Source organism: Salmo salar, chromosome 07, assembly GCF_965601325.2.
Source record: "Salmo salar chromosome 07, fSalSal1, whole genome shotgun sequence".
Taxonomy (NCBI): Eukaryota; Metazoa; Chordata; class Actinopteri; order Salmoniformes; family Salmonidae; genus Salmo; species Salmo salar.
In genome coordinates this window covers 54746304-54769973 of record NC_138297.1, presented here as the reverse complement: position 1 = coordinate 54769973, position 23670 = coordinate 54746304, and the positions used below count along the sequence as shown (strand labels likewise).

The window sequence follows — 23670 nt, the reverse complement described above, 5'->3', positions numbered from 1 at the left end:
AATAAAATAGTTAATTTTGTTCTTTACTTACTTCCAACATCAAGTCTGGTGCCACTACCAAAAGTCCTCCACAGTGATACAATCACTATTACTGCTGGTACAAAAACCTCCTGAAGATTGGGGAAGCTGAATTTCTTTAGACTGTGGTTCAAAAAATTAACTCCACTATGGTATGAATACTTTACAGAAATGATTTAATCTACTCAATTTGAAATAATGTTTTTCATTTAGTTTTCCTTAACATTGAACAGAAACCTAGTTTACTACGTTTCTTACAAGGCGCAGTATGTTTATTCATACACCCAATCTAAGATATAGGCTAATCACTTTAATCTTTAGAAAATATAGGTCAAATTTGATTAGATGTAATAACATGTATATTAAAATTGGCCATAGTACGTGAAAGGCCTTGTGTATTTTAAAAAATATCATAAAAAACTTTTTTTTTTTTTTTTATCCTCAATATGAAGACAAAATTAATAGAGATACTGACTCACGACATCAAAAGGTGAATAAAATGGTACATTTTGTTGTTTACTTACTTCCAACATCAAGTCTGGTGCCACTACCAAAAGTCCTCCACAGTGATACAATCACTATTACTGCTGGTACAAAAACCTCCTGAAGATTGGGGTAGCTGAATTTCTTTAGACTGTGGCTCAAATAATTAACTCTACTATGGTATGAATACTTTTCTGAAATGATTTAATCTATTCAATTTTAAATAAAGTGTTTTTTATTTGGTTTTCCTTAACACTGAGCAGAAACCTACTGTTTACTATATATTTCCTACAAGGTGCAGTATGTTTATTCATACAACTAATCTAAGATGTAGGCTAATCACTTTAATCTTTAGAAAATGTTGGTCAAATTTGATTAGATGTAATAACATGTATATTAAAATTGGCCATAGTACGTGTAGGCCTTGTGTATTTTTCAAAATATCATAAAAAAACGTGGTTGTTTTTTAAATCCTCAATATCAAGACAAAATTAATAGAGATATTGACTCACGACATCAAAAGGTGAATAAAACGGTACATTTTGTTGTTTACTTACTTCCAACATCAAGTCTGGTGCCACTACCAAAAGTCCACCACAGTGATACAATCCATATTACTGCTGGTACAAAAACCTCTCTGTGTTGTGATGCTGCAGCTGTTACAGTGAAGATCACTCATACAGACTCATAATCAACACAAATACCATTTAACATTTTCCAGGTAGAACAAACACTTCATATAAGCTGTTTATAAATAATACAAATATGAATTGTATCTTAAATCCAGATAGTAGTATTTTTCCTTCCTCTGTGTATCAGGTGTTCTCCTAGTCTGGAGGTACAGTCCAGCATTAGATCAGTGTTGCTAGTATTCCTCCATATTGTCCATATGAAAGGCAACAGCAGCAGCAGTAGTGATAGTGATCCATGTTGTATATTCCTTTATTAAACATGTTGATCTCAGATTTAACAGTGGTGGTAAAGTCACAGAGGACAGACAACACTACCAGAGGAATCCTACCTGCTTTAGTTTAGAGAAGTGTTCACTAACTGATTAGAGGAACTTACATCAGAGACCAAGCATGAGTGAACAGACAGTTCATTATATCTGATCATCATCAGAATCAAAATATAATGGTGGTGTGACATAAAAGTTGCCATACATTAGTTATCCAAGTATACAGTTGCTGTTTGATTTTATAAAAGGGGCAGTAGGTAGCTAGCGGTTAGAGTGTTGGGCCAGTATCTGAAAGGTCACGATTTTGAATATCTGGGTCGACAAGGTACCTTGAGCATGGCACTGCAGACCCTGGTCTCAAACCTACTCTCCAAGGATGACTCAAGGGGAGTTGGGATATGCAAAAAAACACATTTACAATTCACACATGGCCATAAAACACAAGTGTACATGTTTGAAATAGGACAAATTTAAGCACCCACCTAATTATTATAAAAGAAAGCTCAACCAAGCCAAAATATATTCTGATGGGATACTACTTGGAACCTGAAATAGATTTGAAACATTAATTTGCATAATGCATCTTCCCTGCTGCTCTAAGAGCATTTATATCCCTGTGAGTTTAACACTTCATGACTGAGAGCTGTCCTTCATGACAACAGAACCCACAACAACCATGACTTTTATCACCATCTTCATCTGGACACTTGCTTTCTGCTTTCAAGGTTAACATTTTCAGAATGTTTTGTTGAAAATGAATTCAATCTACACCGTCGACATGTCTATCAATGTTACTATTTCTATTCAGAATTATGAATTACTGTATGTAGTATTTCATTTATATAAACTTTTTTATTCTCTGTTTCAGAATCCAGAGGACAGATCACTGTGACTCAGACTCCTACAGTGAAAGCTGTTGTCTCAGGACAGACAGTCTCTCTGAACTGTAAAACCAGCAGTGATGTGCATGCTAATGTCTATGTAGCCTGGTACCAGCAGAAACCTGGAGGAGCTCCTGAACTCCTTATTTACACAGCTACATCACTTCAGTCTGGGACTCCATCTAGATTCAGTGGTAGTGGATCTGGGAGTGACTTCACTCTGACCATCAGTGGAGTCCAGGCTGAAGATGCAGGAGATTACTACTGTCAGAGTTTACACAACCCCAACAGTGTCTGGGTGTTCACACAGTGATACAGAGCCGTACAAAAACCTCCCTCAGTCAGACTGCACAGTAACTGTACTGCTACAGCTGGGACCTACTGCAGGTGCTGAGGGGGAAGAGACAGTGACATGGAACACTGACTGAACTAAAATACTCTGAGCTAAATATATCAGTGATGCTGACTATAATGTACACTTATCCACCTTTAAAGCATTCCTGAAGTGACACCTATATGTCCAGACGACATAAATAGTCCGTCCCTTTTGCTATGGCTAACAATCATTTTATTAACATTTCAGACACTAAATTGAACGGACTCCATCTATGTCAAATAATGTCTCAGATTACTTCAGAATAAGTATCCCAGTCTCTGTTAGGTCCCTCAGTCAGGTAGTGAATTTCATGCTAAGATTCAACAATATTTACTGAGATCATATAACATGATCATAACCCACTAAAACAACCTGATGTTCTGTCGTACAAGAGACAGTGACATGGAACACTGATTAGTGAAGTCAACTTTGAATATGTTTAGAAAGCATCACTCAGATCACATGTTACTCATCATCATCATCATCATCATTGTAGTGGACCTCCAAAAGTTATTTGAAGTGCTTAAATACCCACAATACCATGTAGAGAAGTAAAGAAAAAGAAAGTGATGTTACATCAGCATCAGCACCATTAGATACAATCCCCATATGAACCTCACAACCAAATATTGATGTGATCATCTAGCATAATATTAACTGTTTTGATGAGCAGGTTACTGACTGTAAGATCTGTGAATGAGACATGACGCTGGGCTCAAACAGACATATTATCTGTCATCAATTACATGGTGGCATATCTGTTACGTCTCCCTCCCTGAATCCACCATAGAGGTTAAAACCAGTCACTCCCTCACATCTGGCCAGTCCAGGGTATTTCAGACAGTGAAACCGTTCAACTGTTAGACTGGTAGCTGTGGGAATGAAACTGACATTTACATAGAACAGATAGATGTGATTGTGGACAGTGAGGAAGAAGGAGAAGAGCCGAGTGTAGTGGGAAGATGTGTGTTGAGTCCAGGCTGACACCTTGTAAGTGCTTGGGTGTTCACACAGTGATACAGAGCCGTACAAAAACCTCCCTCAGTCAGACTGCACAGTGACTGTACTGCTACAGCTGGGACCTACTGCAGGTGCTGAGGGGGAAGAGACAGTGACATGGAACACTGACTGAACTAAAATACTCTGAGCTAAATATATCAGTGATGCTGACTATAATGTCAACTCATCCACCCTCATGTTAAATCATTCCTTAAGTGATAACACCCATAGGTCCAGATTGCATTATTATTCCTCCTATTGTGCTGTAGTTCATATGTTAACATTGCCTTTACATGTCACATGATACGTTGAATGGACTCTGTGCAACAACAGTGTCTCACATCATTTCAGAACAAAAACCCCAGTCTCTGTAAGATCCCTCTGTCAGGTAATGAATTTCAAGCAATTATTCAACCATATTTATTGAGATGGATTAACAAAGTTATAAGCCCCTAAAACAACGTGAGTTTCTGTCAAGAGCAAGACCTCTGTCCTGCTAGAACCTTCCAGCACCTTGCCAGACTCTAATTTAGCCCAGTTAAACCTAGTTTACCAATCAGAGCCATGATTGCCTGGACAATCAGCCCCAACCTTTACAATGCTGCTGCTCACACAAACCTCTTCAACAGGTCTCCTACACGGAGGCGGTGGAAATAGTTGTAGGAGTTGAGCTGAGGAAGCTATGGCAGTGGATGCCCCAGAGCCTGAGAATGACATTGAGGGATCCTGATACACTGATCCTGAAGAAGGTGGACGTTGACGCGTTTATTGTGCAGGTGATAAATTGTACTGCCCAAACAAACAAGAAATCCTAGAAACTGGACATAATTGTATCTGCAGCTGAAAGGTTTTTGGGTCTTCAGGAATTAACAGCCGAAGCATTGCAGGGAATATTGTTTGAAGATGTTTCTCCCTGCCTGCCTCCTGAGACTGTGTAGGGAGGGACCTGATTTGACAGGTGACTTTGACCTATGGAGTACATAGATATTTGTTGATTTTATTTTAGGAACATTTTTCATCCCTCTCCCTTTTTTCAACATAAATTAAGTGCAGTAATACACATTATTTGTAGTCTGAAAAAAAAGAAAATAATAATAAAAATGACTACAGTTTCCTAGTAGGACCAAAAAAAGTAAATTTGCATAGAGAGGACACTTTGCATAGACAGCACATGCTTCAGTGGTCTGGTAGTGTTTATAGCCCTGTGAGTTTAACACTTCATGACTGAGAGCTGTCCTTCATGACAACAGAATCCACAACAACCATGACTTTTATCACCATATTCATCTGGACACTTGCTTTCTGCTTCCAAGGTTAGAATTTTTTTAATTAATTGAATGTACACTATCAACATGTATATCAATGTTACTATTTCTTTCAAAATGATTGATTACTAAATGTAATACTTCACTCATATAAATGTTTTTATTCTCTGTTTCAGAATCCAGAGGACAGTACACTGTGACTCAAATTCCTACAGTGAAAGCTGTTCTCCCAGGACAGACAGTCTCTCTGAACTGTAAAACCAGCAGTAATGTGTATTCTAATAATCTCTTAGCCTGGTACCAGCAGAAACCTGGAGGAGCTCCTAAACTCCTTATTTACTATGCTACAAAACTTCAGTCTGGGACTCCATCTAGATTCAGTGGTAGTGGATCTGGGAGTGACTTCACTCTGACCATCAGTGGAGTCCAGGCTGAAGATGCAGGAGATTACTACTGTCAGAGTTTACACTACCCCAACAGTGTCTGGGTGTTCACACAGTGATACAGAGTCGTACAAAAACCTCCCTCAGTCAGACTGCACAGTGACTGTACTTCTACAGCTGGGACCTACTGCAGGTGCTGAGGGGGAAGAGACAGTGACATGGAACGCTGATCAGTAGAGGATGTCAACTTTGAGTATGTTTACAAAGCATCATTCAGATCACATGTTCCCCATCATCCTCATCATACTTGTGAATAATTGTCATGGTTGTGAAGTTCACTTGTAAAAGTTACATGAAGTTTTAAAACACACATTACCTCTTCATAATCAGAGTCAGATCCACAGATGTAAAAAAGAAACAATTGTGACGTTGCATCAGCACCATAAATCGAATCCCCATATGAATCTCACAACCAAATATGTCATGTGATCATCTAGCATTATATTGCCTGTTTTGATGAGCAGGTTACTGACTGTTACATCTGTGACTGAGACATGATGCTGGGCTCAAACATGAAACATGTTTGAATAATATATGTTTTATCTGTCATTAATTATGTGATGGAATATCTGTTATTGTAACTTCACTGAATCCACCATAGAGGTTAAAACCAGTCACTCCCTCATATCTGTCCCAGTCCAGGGTATTTCAGGCTGTGAAACTGTTAAATTTCTAGACTGGTAGCTGTGGGAGTGAAACTGAGATTTACATAGACAGGACTGTGTGGTTCTGCTTGTTCCAGAATAGAGCAGCACAGTCACCAGATGTTCACTCTGTTCCCAGGGGGTTGGAGGTATAGAAGACTCTATGACCATGTTGATGATGTGATACTGGTTATATTATGTGGATCTTGTAAAACAAATTTAGCTTAATGTAGGTGTGATCACATTGGTGAGAGTCCAAGATATCGATGACATGTTCAATAACATCAGTTTACTGTCATTATGAGTCTATAAATCAAACAGGTAAAAAACTGTCCAAGAAAAAATGAATAAGGAGTACCATCTACTGCATGTGTCTAGACCTCTCCTGTTAATCTGTTAACATTGTAGTATCTAGACCTCTCCTGTTAATCTGTTACCATTGTAGTATCTAGACCTCTGCTGTTAATCTGTTAACATTGTAGTATCTAGACCTCTCCTGTTAATCTGTTAACATTGTAGTATCTACACCTCTGCTGTTAATCTGTTAACATTGTAGTATCTAGACCTCTCCTGTTAATCTGTTAACATTGTAGTATCTAGACCTCTCCTGTTAATCTGTTAACATTGTAGTATCTAGACCTCTGCTGTTTATCTGTTAACATTGTAGTGTCTAGACCTCTCCTGTTAATCTGTTAACATTGTAGTATCTAGACCTCTCCTGTTAATCTGTTAACATTGTAGTATCTAGACATCTCCTGTTAATCTGTTAACATTGTAGTATCTACACCTCTTCTGTTAATCTATTAACATTGTAGTATCTAGACCTCTCCTGTTAATCTGTTAACATTGTAGTATCTAGACCTCTCCTGTTAATCTGTTAACATTGTAGTATCTAGACCTCTGCTGTTAATCTGTTAACATTGTAGTATCTACACCTCTCCTGTTAATCTGTTAACATTATAGTATCTAGACCTCTCATGTTAATCTGTTAACATTGTAGTATCTAGACCTCTGCTGTTAATCTGTTAACATTGTAGTATCTAGACCTCTCATGTTAATCTGTTAACATTGTAGTATCTAGACCTCTGCTGTTAATCTGTTAACATTGTAGTATCTAGACCTCTGCTGTTAATCTGTTAACATTGTAGTATCTAGACCTCTCCTGTTAATCTGTTAACATTGTAGTATCTAGACCTCTCCTGTTAATCTGTTAACATTGTAGTATCTACACCTCTCCTGTTAATCTGTTAACATTGTAGTATCTTGTCACGTCCTGGCCAGTATAAGGTTAATTGTTTTTGTAGTTTGGTCAGGACGTGGCAGAGGGTATTTGTTTTATGTGGTTCGGGGTGTTGTGTTTGTGTAAAGGGTGTTTGATTTAGTATTTCCGGGTTTTGGTTTATGTTTAGTTAATTCTAGGGTTAGTCTAGTGTGTGTGTTTCTATGTTTGGTTGATTGGGGTTGGGACTCTCAGTTGAAGGCAGGTGTTGTCTATCTGCCTTTGATTGAGAGTCCCATATATTAGGGTGTGTTTGTATGTGTTATTTGTGGGTGATTGTTCTGTGTTTCGCCTTGTGCCTTACCAGACTGTTTTTGTTGATCGTTCGTGTTTTGTTATTTTGTACGTTCGTTTTGAAGATAATTAAAAATCAAGATGAGCATTCACGTACCTGCTGCGTTTTGGTCCTCATTCACCGACAACAACCGAGACAGAATCACCCACCACTCAAGGACCAAGCAGCAGAAGAAGGAGCAGAGGGAATTCGAGTTGGACTGGCGGGAGAAATGGACCTGGGAGGAAGTTCTGGACGGGGCCGGACCTTGGCACCAGGCTGGGGATTATCGACGCCCGCAGTGGGAAATTGAGGCAGCCAAGGCAGAGAGGCGGTGGTACGAGGCCAAGTACGCGCTGAAGGAGAAGCACGAGAGGCACCCCCAAGAAATTTTTTTGGGGGGGCACACGGGTAGTTTGGCTAGGCGTAAGAAGAGCCGGAAGCCAGCTACCCGTGGTTATATGGAGGAGCGTATGGGGTGGAGAGCGCTATGTTTCGCTGAGGAGCGCACTATCTCACCTATACGCACGCACAGTCCGGTGCGCGTTATTCCAGCCCCTCGCAGGTGCCGTGCTAGAGCGGGCATCCAGCCTGGTAGGAGGATGCCTGCGCAGCGCATCTGGTCGCCGGTACGCCTCCGAGGACCAGGCTACCCAACTCCCGCTCTACGCACGGCTACCATCAGGCCCCTGCACAGCCCAGTCTGCCCTGTACGGGCACCCCGCTCGTACAGGGCTACTAGTTCCATCCAGCCAAGACGGGTTGTGCAGGAGGTAAGATCGAGACCGACTGTGCGCCTCCATAGCCCTGGGTTTCCAGCTCCTGTCTCTCGTGCGGACCCGGAAGTGCGTCAACCCAGTCCGACTCGTCCTGTTCCCGCTCCCCGCACTAGCCTGGAGGTGCGTGTACATAATCTGGTAAGCCCAGTACCAGCACCACGCACCAGGCTACAAGTGCGTCAACCCAGCCTCGCCAGTCAACAGTCATCATCAGAGCTGCCCGCCAGTCAACAGTCATCATCAGAGCTGCCCGCCAGTCAACAGTCATCGTCAGAGCTGCCCGCCAGTCAACAGTCATCGTCAGAGCTGCCCGCCAGTCAACAGTCATCGTCAGAGCTGCCCGCCAGTCAACAGTCATCGTCAGAGCTGCCCGCCAGTCAACAGTCATCGTCAGAGCTGCCCGCCAGTCAACAGTCATCGTCAGAGCTGCCCGCCAGTCAACAGTCATCGTCAGAGCTGCCCGCCAGTCAACAGTCATCGTCAGAGCTGCCCGCCAGTCAACATTCATCGTCAGAGCTGCCCGCCAGTCAACAGTCATCGTCAGAGCTGCCCGCCAGTCAACAGTCATCGTCAGAGCTGCCCGCCAGTCAACAGTCGTCAGAGCTGCCCGCCAGTCAACAGTCGCCAGAGAGGTCAGACTGCGCTGAACTGCCGGAGTGGCCAGACTGCGCTGAACTGCCGGAGTGGCCAGACTGCGCTGAACTGCCGGAGTGGTCAGACTGCGCTGAACTGCCGGGGTGGTCAGACTGCGCTGAACTGCCGGAGTGGCCAGACTGCGCTGAACTGCCGAAGTGGTCAGACTGCGCTGAACTGCCGGAGTGGTCAGACTGCGCTGAACTGCCGGAGTGGTCAGACTGCGCTGAACTGCCGGAGTGGCCAGACTGCGCTGAACTGCCGGAGTGGCCAGACTGCGCTGAACTGCCGGAGTGGCCAGACTGCCCTGAACTGCCGGAGTGGCCAGACTGCCCTGAACTGCCGGAGTGGCCAGACTGCCCTGAACTGCCGGAGTGGCCAGACTGCCCTGAACTGCCGGAGTGGCCAGACTGCCCTGAACTGCCGGAGTGGCCAGACTGCCCTGAACTGCCGGAGTGGCCAGACTGCCCTGAACTGCCGGAGTGGCCAGACTGCCCTGAACGCCCAGACTGGCCAGACTGCCCTGAACTGCCGGAGTGGCCCGAGTGGCCAGACTGCCCAGACTGTCCCGAATTGCCAGACTGCCCAGACTGTCCCGAATTGCCAGACTGCCCAGACTGTCCCGAATTGCCAGACTGCCCAGACTGTCCCGAATTGCCAGACTGCCCAGACTCTCCCGAATTGCCAGACTGCCCCGACTGCCCCCCGGCGATGCCAGACTGGCCCGACTGCCCCTCGGCGATGCCAGAGTGGCCCGACAGCCTGGAACGGCCGGAACCAGAGCCACCTCCAGAAATAGGTGGGTTGGGGAGGGGGGGTGTAGCACAGTGCCGTCGTTGACGGCAGCCACCCTCCCTTCCCTCCCTTTAGAAAAGGGGATTTTTTTTTTTGGTGTTGCTTGGGGTTATTTTTTAAGGTGCTTCTGGGGTAGCACCTTTAAGGGGGGGGTACTGTCACGTCCTGGCCAGTATAAGGTTAATTGTTTTTGTAGTTTGGTCAGGACGTGGCAGAGGGTATTTGTTTTATGTGGTTCGGGGTGTTGTGTTTGTGTAAAGGGTGTTTGATTTAGTATTTCCGGGTTTTGGTTTATGTTTAGTTAATTCTAGGGTTAGTCTAGTGTGTGTGTTTCTATGTTTGGTTGATTGGGGTTGGGACTCTCAGTTGAAGGCAGGTGTTGTCTATCTGCCTTTGATTGAGAGTCCCATATATTAGGGTGTGTTTGTATGTGTTATTTGTGGGTGATTGTTCTGTGTTTCGCCTTGTGCCTTACCAGACTGTTTTTGTTGATCGTTCGTGTTTTGTTATTTTGTACGTTCGTTTTGAAGATAATTAAAAATCAAGATGAGCATTCACGTACCTGCTGCGTTTTGGTCCTCATTCACCGACAACAACCGAGACAGAATCACCCACCACTCAAGGACCAAGCAGCAGAAGAAGGAGCAGAGGGAATTCGAGTTGGACTGGCGGGAGAAATGGACCTGGGAGGAAGTTCTGGACGGGGCCGGACCTTGGCACCAGGCTGGGGATTATCGACGCCCGCAGTGGGAAATTGAGGCAGCCAAGGCAGAGAGTCGGTGGTACGAGGCCAAGTACGCGCTGAAGGAGAAGCACGAGAGGCACCCCCAAGAAAAATTTTTTGGGGGGCACACGGGTAGTTTGGCTAGGCGTAAGAAGAGCCGGAAGCCAGCTACCCGTGGTTATATGGAGGAGCGTATGGGGTGGAGAGCGCTATGTTTCGCTGAGGAGCGCACTATCTCACCTATACGCACGCACAGTCCGGTGCGCGTTATTCCAGCCCCTCGCAGGTGCCGTGCTAGAGCGGGCATCCAGCCTGGTAGGAGGATGCCTGCGCAGCGCATCTGGTCGCCGGTACGCCTCCGAGGACCAGGCTACCCAACTCCCGCTCTACGCACGGCTACCATCAGGCCCCTGCACAGCCCAGTCTGCCCTGTACGGGCACCCCGCTCGTACAGGGCTACTAGTTCCATCCAGCCAAGACGGGTTGTGCAGGAGGTAAGATCGAGACCGACTGTGCGCCTCCATAGCCCTGGGTTTCCAGCTCCTGTCTCTCGTGCGGACCCGGAAGTGCGTCAACCCAGTCCGACTCGTCCTGTTCCCGCTCCCCGCACTAGCCTGGAGGTGCGTGTACATAATCTGGTAAGCCCAGTACCAGCACCACGCACCAGGCTACAAGTGCGTCAACCCAGCCTCGCCAGTCAACAGTCATCATCAGAGCTGCCCGCCAGTCAACAGTCATCGTCAGAGCTGCCCGCCAGTCAACAGTCATCGTCAGAGCTGCCCGCCAGTCAACAGTCATCGTCAGAGCTGCCCGCCAGTCAACAGTCATCGTCAGAGCTGCCCGCCAGTCAACAGTCATCGTCAGAGCTGCCCGCCAGTCAACAGTCATCGTCAGAGCTGCCCGCCAGTCAACAGTCATCGTCAGAGCTGCCCGCCAGTCAACAGTCATCGTCAGAGCTGCCCGCCAGTCAACAGTCATCGTCAGGGCTGCCCGCCAGTCAACAGTCATCGTCAGAGCTGCCCGCCAGTCAACAGTCATCGTCAGAGCTGCCCGCCAGTCAACAGTCGTCAGAGCTGCCCGCCAGTCAACAGTCGCCAGAGAGGTCAGACTGCGCTGAACTGCCGGAGTGGCCAGACTGCGCTGAACTGCCGGAGTGGCCAGACTGCGCTGAACTGCCGGAGTGGTCAGACTGCGCTGAACTGCCGGGGTGGTCAGACTGCGCTGAACTGCCGGAGTGGCCAGACTGCGCTGAACTGCCGAAGTGGTCAGACTGCGCTGAACTGCCGGAGTGGTCAGACTGCGCTGAACTGCCGGAGTGGTCAGACTGCGCTGAACTGCCGGAGTGGCCAGACTGCGCTGAACTGCCGGAGTGGCCAGACTGCGCTGAACTGCCGGAGTGGCCAGACTGCCCTGAACTGCCGGAGTGGCCAGACTGCCCTGAACTGCCGGAGTGGCCAGACTGCCCTGAACTGCCGGAGTGGCCAGACTGCCCTGAACTGCCGGAGTGGCCAGACTGCCCTGAACTGCCGGAGTGGCCAGACTGCCCTGAACTGCCGGAGTGGCCAGACTGCCCTGAACTGCCGGAGTGGCCAGACTGCCCTGAACTGCCGGAGTGGCCAGACTGCCCTGAACGCCCAGACTGGCCAGACTGCCCTGAACTGCCGGAGTGGCCCGAGTGGCCAGACTGCCCAGACTGTCCCGAATTGCCAGACTGCCCAGACTGTCCCGAATTGCCAGACTGCCCAGACTGTCCCGAATTGCCAGACTGCCCAGACTGTCCCGAATTGCCAGACTGCCCAGACTCTCCCGAATTGCCAGACTGCCCCGACTGCCCCCCGGCGATGCCAGACTGGCCCGACTGCCCCTCGGCGATGCCAGAGTGGCCCGACAGCCTGGAACGGCCGGAACCAGAGCCACCTCCAGAAATAGGTGGGTTGGGGAGGGGGGGTGTAGCACAGTGCCGTCGTTGACGGCAGCCACCCTCCCTTCCCTCCCTTTAGAAAAGGGGATTTTTTTTTTTGGTGTTGCTTGGGGTTATTTTTTAAGGTGCTTCTGGGGTAGCACCTTTAAGGGGGGGGTACTGTCACGTCCTGGCCAGTATAAGGTTAATTGTTTTTGTAGTTTGGTCAGGACGTGGCAGAGGGTATTTGTTTTATGTGGTTCGGGGTGTTGTGTTTGTGTAAAGGGTGTTTGATTTAGTATTTCCGGGTTTTGGTTTATGTTTAGTTAATTCTAGGGTTAGTCTAGTGTGTGTGTTTCTATGTTTGGTTGATTGGGGTTGGGACTCTCAGTTGAAGGCAGGTGTTGTCTATCTGCCTTTGATTGAGAGTCCCATATATTAGGGTGTGTTTGTATGTGTTATTTGTGGGTGATTGTTCTGTGTTTCGCCTTGTGCCTTACCAGACTGTTTTTGTTGATCGTTCGTGTTTTGTTATTTTGTACGTTCGTTTTGAAGATAATTAAAAATCAAGATGAGCATTCACGTACCTGCTGCGTTTTGGTCCTCATTCACCGACAACAACCGAGACAGAATCACCCACCACTCAAGGACCAAGCAGCAGAAGAAGGAGCAGAGGGAATTCGAGTTGGACTGGCGGGAGAAATGGACCTGGGAGGAAGTTCTGGACGGGGCCGGACCTTGGCACCAGGCTGGGGATTATCGACGCCCGCAGTGGGAAATTGAGGCAGCCAAGGCAGAGAGGCGGTGGTACGAGGCCAAGTACGCGCTGAAGGAGAAGCACGAGAGGCACCCCCAAGAAAATGTTGGGGGGGGGCACACGGGTAGTTTGGCTAGGCGTAAGAAGAGCCGGAAGCCAGCTACCCGTGGTTATATGGAGGAGCGTATGGGGTGGAGAGCGCTATGTTTCGCTGAGGAGCGCACTATCTCACCTATACGCACGCACAGTCCGGTGCGCGTTATTCCAGCCCCTCGCAGGTGCCGTGCTAGAGCGGGCATCCAGCCTGGTAGGAGGATGCCTGCGCAGCGCATCTGGTCGCCGGTACGCCTCCGAGGACCAGGCTACCCAACTCCCGCTCTACGCACGGCTACCATCAGGCCCCTGCACAGCCCAGTCTGCCCTGTACGGGCACCCCGCTCGTACAGGGCTACTAGTTCCATCCAGCCAAGACGGGTTGTGCAGGAGGTAAGATCGAGACCGACTGTGCGCCTCCATAGCCCTGGGTTTCCAGCTCCTGTCTCTCGTGCGGACCCGGAAGTGCGTCAACCCAGTCCGACTCGTCCTGTTCCCGCTCCCCGCACTAGCCTGGAGGTGCGTGTACATAATCTGGTAAGCCCAGTACCAGCACCACGCACCAGGCTACAAGTGCGTCAACCCAGCCTCGCCAGTCAACAGTCATCATCAGAGCTGCCCGCCAGTCAACAGTCATCATCAGAGCTGCCCGCCAGTCAACAGTCATCGTCAGAGCTGCCCGCCAGTCAACAGTCATCGTCAGAGCTGCCCGCCAGTCAACAGTCATCGTCAGAGCTGCCCGCCAGTCAACAGTCATCGTCAGAGCTGCCCGCCAGTCAACAGTCATCGTCAGAGCTGCCCGCCAGTCAACAGTCATCGTCAGAGCTGCCCGCCAGTCAACAGTCATCGTCAGAGCTGCCCGCCAGTCAACAGTCATCGTCAGAGCTGCCCGCCAGTCAACAGTCATCGTCAGAGCTGCCCGCCAGTCAACAGTCGTCAGAGCTGCCCGCCAGTCAACAGTCGCCAGAGAGGTCAGACTGCGCTGAACTGCCGGAGTGGCCAGACTGCGCTGAACTGCCGGAGTGGCCAGACTGCGCTGAACTGCCGGAGTGGTCAGACTGCGCTGAACTGCCGGGGTGGTCAGACTGCGCTGAACTGCCGGAGTGGCCAGACTGCGCTGAACTGCCGAAGTGGTCAGACTGCGCTGAACTGCCGGAGTGGTCAGACTGCGCTGAACTGCCGGAGTGGCCAGACTGCGCTGAACTGCCGGAGTGGCCAGACTGCGCTGAACTGCCGGAGTGGCCAGACTGCCCTGAACTGCCGGAGTGGCCAGACTGCCCTGAACTGCCGGAGTGGCCAGACTGCCCTGAACTGCCGGAGTGGCCAGACTGCCCTGAACTGCCGGAGTGGCCAGACTGCCCTGAACTGCCGGAGTGGCCAGACTGCCCTGAACGCCCAGACTGGCCAGACTGCCCTGAACTGCCGGAGTGGCCCGAGTGGCCAGACTGCCCAGACTGTCCCGAATTGCCAGACTGCCCAGACTGTCCCGAATTGCCAGACTGCCCAGACTGTCCCGAATTGCCAGACTGCCCAGACTGTCCCGAATTGCCAGACTGCCCAGACTCTCCCGAATTGCCAGACTGCCCCGACTGCCCCCCGGCGATGCCAGACTGGCCCGACTGCCCCTCGGCGATGCCAGAGTGGCCCGACAGCCTGGAACGGCCGGAATCAGAGCCACCTCCAGAAATAGGTGGGTTGGGGAGGGGGGGTGTAGCACAGTGCCGTCGTTGACGGCAGCCACCCTCCCTTCCCTCCCTTTAGAAAAGGGGATTTTTTTTTTTGGTGTTGCTTGGGGTTATTTTTTAAGGTGCTTCTGGGGTAGCACCTTTAAGGGGGGGGTACTGTCACGTCCTGGCCAGTATAAGGTTAATTGTTTTTGTAGTTTGGTCAGGACGTGGCAGAGGGTATTTGTTTTATGTGGTTCGGGGTGTTGTGTTTGTGTAAAGGGTGTTTGATTTAGTATTTCCGGGTTTTGGTTTATGTTTAGTTAATTCTAGGGTTAGTCTAGTGTGTGTGTTTCTATGTTTGGTTGATTGGGGTTGGGACTCTCAGTTGAAGGCAGGTGTTGTCTATCTGCCTTTGATTGAGAGTCCCATATATTAGGGTGTGTTTGTATGTGTTATTTGTGGGTGATTGTTCTGTGTTTCGCCTTGTGCCTTACCAGACTGTTTTTGTTGATCGTTCGTGTTTTGTTATTTTGTACGTTCGTTTTGAAGATAATTAAAAATCAAGATGAGCATTCACGTACCTGCTGCGTTTTGGTCCTCATTCACTGACAACAACCGTGACATATCTACACCTCTCATGTTAATCTGTTAACATTGTAGTATCTAGACATCTCCTGTTAATCTGTTAACATTGTAGCATCTTGTGTTAGTATGAACTACTGGTTGATGACAATGTGGTTTCAAGTGAGAACATAAACAACTAAGCAATGACATTTAGGTCTGATAGTTTTCAAAGAAACTATGAATCAGGCTTTATTAATATATGTCTATACCATTCAACAACATTTAAGACTGCAGTCTAATTATTAAAAGAGACAACAGAAATATGTGTTCCAAAGGGAAATCTTTATTTTCATCTATTTATCAAAGCATTAAAGCAAACATTCCTACAGTATCTAATAGTAATAAAACAGAACACATCACATCTAACACTGATACAACCTCAGTCTACAGAGAGGATTGATACATGAACTCAAGCAAAGCCCTCTGTTAGTCTACATGTCAGTGATCAATAAGACAGAGAACATCTGATCTCAGAACAGAGTCAAAGCAGAGGAACCAGCAGCCTCTCTCCACAGGGGTGTGTGACTGAGGGGTCCTACCCAGAACAGTCAGCCCTCCTCAAGGTCTTGGTGACTGGAGTCTGGGAATTCTGCTGGGCTTCACAGGTCACCTCTCCTGCCTTGGTCCACTCCTGGCCAGTGAGAGTCAGGGTGCTGCTCCAGCTGTATAGCCCGTCCTTCTCCAGGACCCCGGGACTGGTCTTCTGGTTCTTGCTGGTCCCGTCCACTTTCCAGCTCAAGGTCCAGTCTGAGGGGAAGCCCTTGTTGGCCAGACACGTCAGTGTGGCTGTTGTTGTACTGGACAGTTCCTCACTAGAGGGGGGCAGGATAGTGAGGGTGGGGGCACTGTTACCTGGAACAAACAGAACACATCAACTAAGTAACTACATCAAGTACAGCTACAGTAAGAGATTATCTTCAGCAAAGTACATATCAAAATAAAGTGAAGTGGAAATGCCTTCTAAATATGAATGTATGAGTTAGATTGTTTAGAATATGTGGAGAAAACACTAAAGTAATATGATACAGCAGATTTATGAACCAAACAAGTATAAAGTGGTTAAATAACTAGAGTTACTAGTCATATGGTGTCAGTTATACATGTTATACAGATATTGTTTAGGAATGGATCTGATCAGAATAACCTAGTCATATTCATAGTATTTTCATCACATATCAACCATGTTGGATTATGAAGTCAGTTACAACCAAAACTGAGACCCTTTGTCTTCACACTAACAGTGAAGTCTACCATGAATACAATGCAACAATGAGGAATATTATATATAATAGTATTAAATAGTTATTTACCAGAATTAAGTTATGGTCCGCAATCATACAAACCAGACATAAATAAACTTACAATTTATCCTCTTGATTCAATAAAATGTTGTTTGAAAGAAGGCTCAGTGAAAAGCAAACTTTAACCAAAAATATTTAAGAGTGAAAGATCTAAAATTTGACACAAACGGTAATACACAATGCAACAACTATATCCAATATTTGTAAATAGTTATCATACCAGAATTATACTCTGCAATCCATCAAACCAGACATATAAATAAACACCTACCTTTTAATATTTTGGTTAAATAAAATGTTATTTGAGAGAAGGCTTCGTCGAAAGTAGTAGAAAAATATTTTCATGGAGACAGAGTTTAAGAAAGTAAAATACAAAAAAATGTAATCAGAAAGAAATAACAAGAGAGCTTGTTACTTACTTCCAACATCAAGTCTGGTGCCGCTACCAAAAGTCCTCCACAGTGATACAATCACTATTACTGCTGGTACAAAAACCTCCTGAAGATTGGGGTAGCTGAATTTCTTTAGACTGTGGCTCAAATAATTAACTCTACTATGGTATGAATACTTTTCTGAAATGATTTAATCTATTCAATTTTAAATAAAGTGTTTTTTATTTGGTTTTCCTTAACACTGAGCAGAAACCTACTGTTTACTATATATTTCCTACAAGGTGCAGTATGTTTATTCATACAACTAATCTAAGATGTAGGCTAATCACTTTAATCTTTAGAAAATGTTGGTCAAATTTGATTAGATGTAATAACATGTATATTAAAATTGGCCATAGTACGTGTAGGCCTTGTGTATTTTTCAAAATATCATAAAAAAACGTGGTTGTTTTTTAAATCCTCAATATCAAGACAAAATTAATAGAGATATTGACTCACGACATCAAAAGGTGAATAAAACGGTACATTTTGTTGTTTACTTACTTCCAACATCAAGTCTGGTGCCACTACCAAAAGTCCACCACAGTGATACAATCCATATTACTGCTGGTACAAAAACCTCTCTGTGTTGTGATGCTGCAGCTGTTACAGTGAAGATCACTCATACAGACTCATAATCAACACTAATAGACTTTAACATCTTCCAGGTAGAACAAACACTTCATATAAGCTGTTTATAAATAATACAAATATGAATTGTATCTTAAATCCAGATAGTAGTATTTTTCCTTCCTCTGTGTATCAGGTGTTCTCCTAGTCTGGAGGTACAGTCCAGCATTAGATCAGTGTTGCTAGTATTCCTCCATATTGTCCATATGAAAGACAACAGCAGCAGCAGTAGTGATAGTGATCCATGTTGTATATTCCTTTATTAAACATGTTGATCTCAGATTTAACAGTGGTGGTAAAGTCACAGAGGACAGACAACACTACCAGAGGAATCCTACCAGCTTTAGTTTAGAGAAGTGTTCACTAACTGATTAGAGGAACTTACATCAGAGACCAAGCATGAGTGAACAGACAGTTCATTATATCTGATCATCATCAGAATAACAATATAATGGTGGTGTGACATAAAAATGACTATGGATCAGTTATCTGAGTTAACAGTTGCTGTTTGATGTTATTAAAGCTAGCTAATGCAGGACAAAATATATTTTAATGATGGGAACCGACTTGGAAACTGAAATAGATTTTACAAATTAATTTGCATAATGCATCCGGATACTTTGCATTAGCAGCACATGCTTCAGTGCTCTGGGAGTGTTTATATCCCTGTGAGTTTAACACTTCATGACTGAGATCTGTCCTTCATGACAACAGAACCCACAACAACCATGACTTTTATCACCGTCTTCATCTGGACACTTGCTTTCTACATACAAGGTATAAGAATGATGAATGTCTAAGAAATGATAATTGAGTAAGTAATCATGCTTATCTCAGGGTAAATGTATTAATTGCATAATTTCAGATATTAAAAAGTGTTTTGTTTGTTTCTCTCACCTCTCAATATTCAGAATCCAGAGGACAGTACACTCTGACTCAGACACCTGCAGTGAAAGCTGTTGGCACTGGAGAGACGGTCAACATTGGCTGTAAACTCAGCAGTAGTATATACAGTAATTACTTAGCCTGGTACCTACAGAGATCTGGAGAAGCTCCTAAACTCCTCATTTATCACATAAACAACAAGTTCACTGACACTCCATCTAGATTCAGTGGTAGTGGATCTGGGAGTGACTTCACTCTGACCATCAGTGGAGTCCAGGCTGAAGATGCAGGAGATTACTACTGTCAGAGTTTACACTACCCCAACAGTGTCTGGGTGTTCACACAGTGATACAGAGTCATACCAAAACCTCCCTCAGTCAGGCTGCACAGTGACTGTACTGCTACAGCTGGGACCTACTGCAGGTGCTGAGAGGAGGAGATGATTCAGTGCAATGACACAGTGTGTAGTAGAGCTGAACAACAATAGAGTCAAACTAGAACTATGTCTAGAAGACCTTAGATCATAACTGATCACTAAATGTTTCTCCTGACCATTAACTACATGTTGACTCTGTTGAGTAACTCAAGGAAAACCATCAACCAATCTGGATAGAGATGATGTGCAATGATCCAAACCCCTAAAGATGACCTGTATTTTGAATAGCTAGAATTTAATCAACATGATTCAAACACACAATAAAGCCCCCAAACATTACCCATACATCCTCCCTCACACCACTGTGGTAGTTCCAGAGAGCAACAGGTGAAGCAGGAGACTGGAGACATCAGAGCTCTGGAGATCTCCCCTTTAGATCTGAGTCAGTCAGCAGCATCAAATAACACACAGACTGCAGTTACTGACCCGACCACTGGAGGGAGACAGAACGCAGATACTATTTGGTCTAATAATAGGTTAAAGAATGATTTTTAAGCCTTGTGTCAATTGAAACATGGACTGTGTACGTGTGCCATTGAGGATGAATGGGCAAGAACAGAAATCTAAGTGCCTTTGAACAGGGTATGGTGGTAGGTGCCAGGCGCACCGTTTTATGTCAAGAACTGCAACGCTACTGGATTTTACACGCTCAACAGTTTCCCGTGTGTATCAAGAATGGTCCACCACCCAAAGGACATCCAGCCAACCTGACACAACTGTGGGAAGCACTGGAGTCAACATGAGCCAGCATCCCTGTGGAACGCTTTCAACACCTTTTAGAGTCCAAGCCCCGATGAATTGAGGCTGTTCTGAGGACAAAAAGGGGACGGTGCAACTCAATATTAGGAAGGTGTTCTTAATGTTTGGTATACTCAGTGTATGTTAGTTAGTTACATTATATAGTACTTTTACAAATATTTTCTTCAGTATTCATTATGTTATTGTCTTGTTAAACAACATTGATAGTAATCATATGTTATAGCCCTTAAACCAATAATATCCATTGTATTTATACCCTTTTTATTCACATAATTTATTTACATATTAATATGGACTTTAATGGTTATTAGGTGACAATTGTGGGAGCAAGATCATCAGGTTGTAATGGACTCTCAGTTGTAATGGATCCTTAGTGGTCTACGTTTACTGAGTAACGGTGGATATGGAGAAGACCAGAAGATGATTTGCATAGTGATGATGCTCTGCATAGCCAGCACATGCTTCAGTGGTCTGGTAGTGTTTATAGCCCTGTGAGTTTAACACTTCATGACTGAGAGCTGTCCTTCATGACAACAGAACCCACAGCAACCATGACTTTTATCACTGTCTTCATCTGTATATTTGCCCTGTGTCTCCAAGGTAATATATTTGACAGAAAATGACGCAGACCATTGCAATATTAGGCGATATAACCTTATTACACTTTAAGTTAATAATCTATATGGACAAATGAATGAACAATTTAATGCTAATTCGACATGCCATCTCTGTTTCAGAGTCTAGAGGCCAGGTCAGTGTGACTCAGACTCCTGCAGTGAAAACTGTTTCAGTGAGTCACTCATTCATTTTCAGCTGTAAGACCAGCATGCAGTAAACAGTGACATCTATGGACAGGGGATGGCCTGGTATCAACAGAAACCTGGAGGAGCTCCTAAATACCTAATATACTTAACTAAAACCCTTCAGTCTGGGACTCCATCTAGATTCAGTGGCAGTGGATCTGGGAGTGACTTGACTCTGACCCTCAGTGGTCCAGGCTGAAGATGCAGGAGATTACTACTGTCAGAGTTTACACTACCCCAACAGTGTCTGGCTGTTCACACAGTGATACAGAGAAGTACAAAAACCTCCCTCAGTCAGACACCATTATGGTAGTTCCAGAGAGCAGCCGGCTCTGGAGATCTCCCCTTTAGATCAGTTGGGCTACCGAGTGGCGCAGCGGTCAAAGGCACTGCATCTTAATGCTAGAGGCGGCACTACAGATGCTGGTTCGATCCCGGGCTGAATCACAATCGGCGGTGATCGGGAGTCCCATAGGGCGGCGCACAATTGGCCCAGCGTCATCCGGGGTAGGCCGTCACCGTAAAAAATGATTTGTTCTTAACTGACTTGCCTACGTAGTTCAATTAAAAAAATATATCAATTTTTTTTAAATGAAGTCAGTCAGCAGCATTTAAGTCATTGAATGTCAAGTTAACAAACAGATCACTGACCATTTCGAATCCCACTGTACCTTCTCCGCTGTGCAATCCGGTTTCCGTGCTGGTCACGGGTGCACCTCAGCCACGCTCAAGGTACTAAACGACATCATAACCACCATCGATAAAAGACAGTACTGTGCAGCCGTCTTCATCGACCTGGCCAAGGCTTTCGACTCTGTCAATCACCGTATTCTTATCGGCAGACTCAACAGCCTTGGTTTCTCAAATGACTACCTCTCCTGATTCACCAACTACTTCTCAAATAGAGTTTAGTGTGTCAAATCGGAGGGCCTGTTGTCCAGACCTCTGGCAGTCTCTATGGGGGTACCACAGGGTTCAATTCTCGGGCCGACTCTTTTCTCTGTATATATCAATGATGTCGCTCTTGCTGCGGGTGATTCCTTGATCCACCTCTACGTAGACGACACCATTCTGTATACATCTGGCCCTTCTTTGGACACTGTGTTAACAAACCTCCAAACAATCTTCAATGCCATACAACACTCCTTCTGTGGCCTCCAACTGCTCTTAAACGCTAGTAAAACTAAATGCATGCTCTTCAACCGATCGTTGCCCGCACCCGCCCGCCCGACTAGCATCACTACTCTGGACGGTTCTGACTTAGAATATGTGGACAATTACAAATACCTAGGTGCCTGGCTGGACTGTAAACTCTCCTTCCAGACTCATATTAAACATCTCCAATCCAAAATTAAATCCAGATTCGGCTTTCTATTTCGAGAGACTGAAAAACAGCTTCTATCTCAAGGCCATTGGACTGTTAAACAGCCATCACTAACATAGAGAGGCTGCTGCCAGCATACTGACTCAATCTCTGGCCACTTTAATAAATGGATCACTAGTCACTTTAAATAACGCCACTTTAATAATGTTTCCATGTCCTACATTACTCATCTCTTATGCATATACTGTATTCGATATCATCTACTGCATCTTGCCTACGCCGCACGGCCATCGCTCATCCATATATTTATATGTACATATTCTTATTCATCCCTTTACATTTGTGTGTGTATAAGGAATTTGTTGTGATTTTGTTAGATTACTTGTTAGATATTACTGCACTGTCAGAACTAGAAGCACAAGCATTTCGCTACACTCACATTAACATCTGCTAACCATGTGTACGTGACCAATAAAATTTTATTTGATCATCATCAGAATAAAAATATAATGGTGGTGTGACATTAAAGTTACCATACATTAGTTATCTGAGTAAAAAGTTGCTGTTTGATGTTATAAAAACTGTGACATGAAGGATAAAATACTCTAGTTATTGGAGCCTACTTGGAAACTGAAATAGGTTTGAAACATGAATTTGCATAATGCATCTGCCCTGCTGCTCTAAGAGCATTTATATCCCTGTGAGTTTAACACTTCATGACTGAGAGCTGTCCTTCATGACAACAGAACCCACAACAACCATGACTTTTATCACCATCTTCATCTGGACACTTGCTTTCTGCTTTCAAGGTTACAGTTTTCAGAATTTATTGTTGAAGATTCATTTAATCTATAGTGTATACATGTACAGTATATCAATGCTAATATTTTTATTCAGAACTATAAATTACTATGTAATATTTCATTCATATCAATGTTTTTATTATATTTTCAGAATCCAGAGGGCAGTACGTTGTGACTCAGACTCCTACAGTGAAAGCTGTTGTCCCAGGACAGACAGTCTCTCTGAACTGTAAAACCAGCAGTAATGTTTACAACAATAACTACCTAGCCTGGTACCACCAGAAACCTGGAGGAGCTCCTAAACTCCTTATTTACTATGCTACAACACTTCAGTCTGGGACTCCATCTAGATTCAGTGGTAGTGGATCTGGGAGTGACTTCACTCTGACCATCAGTGGAGTCCAGGCTGAAGATGCAGGAGATTACTACTGTCAGAGTTACCACTACCCCAACAGTGTCTGGGTGTTCACACAGTGATACAGAGCCGTACAAAAACCTCCCTCAGTCAGACTGCACAGTGACTGTACTGCTACAGCTGGGACCTACTGCAGGTGCTGAGGGGGAAGAGACAGTGACATGGAACACTGACTGAACAAAAATACTCTGAGCTAGTGATGCTGACAATAATGTAAATTCATCCACCTTTAAAGCATTCCTGAAATGACAACACCCATAGGTCCAGACGACATAAATAGTCCGTCCCTTT

At 45.3% G+C, this 23670-nt stretch overlaps 1 pseudogene and 1 gene segment (V, D, J or C); one reads left to right on the top strand and one right to left on the bottom strand.

The window, feature by feature from the left end:
- The first annotated feature begins 1912 nt into the window (after positions 1-1912).
- LOC145880047 (Ig kappa chain V region K29-213-like) lies at positions 1913-7736 on the top strand. The segment is given in 2 exon segments: positions 1913-2184; positions 5157-7736. Coding segments are annotated over 2 exon segments (399 nt in total).
- Positions 7737-15855: 8119 nt separating this feature from the next.
- LOC145880048 (Ig kappa-b4 chain C region pseudogene) lies at positions 15856-17946 on the bottom strand (annotated as a pseudogene). Its single transcript, XR_014392944.1, has 2 exons — positions 17829-17946; positions 15856-16444 (listed from the first exon to the last, which is right to left on the bottom strand). The product of XR_014392944.1 is annotated as an Ig kappa-b4 chain C region pseudogene (transcript).
- Between the last annotated feature and the right edge of the window lie 5724 nt (positions 17947-23670).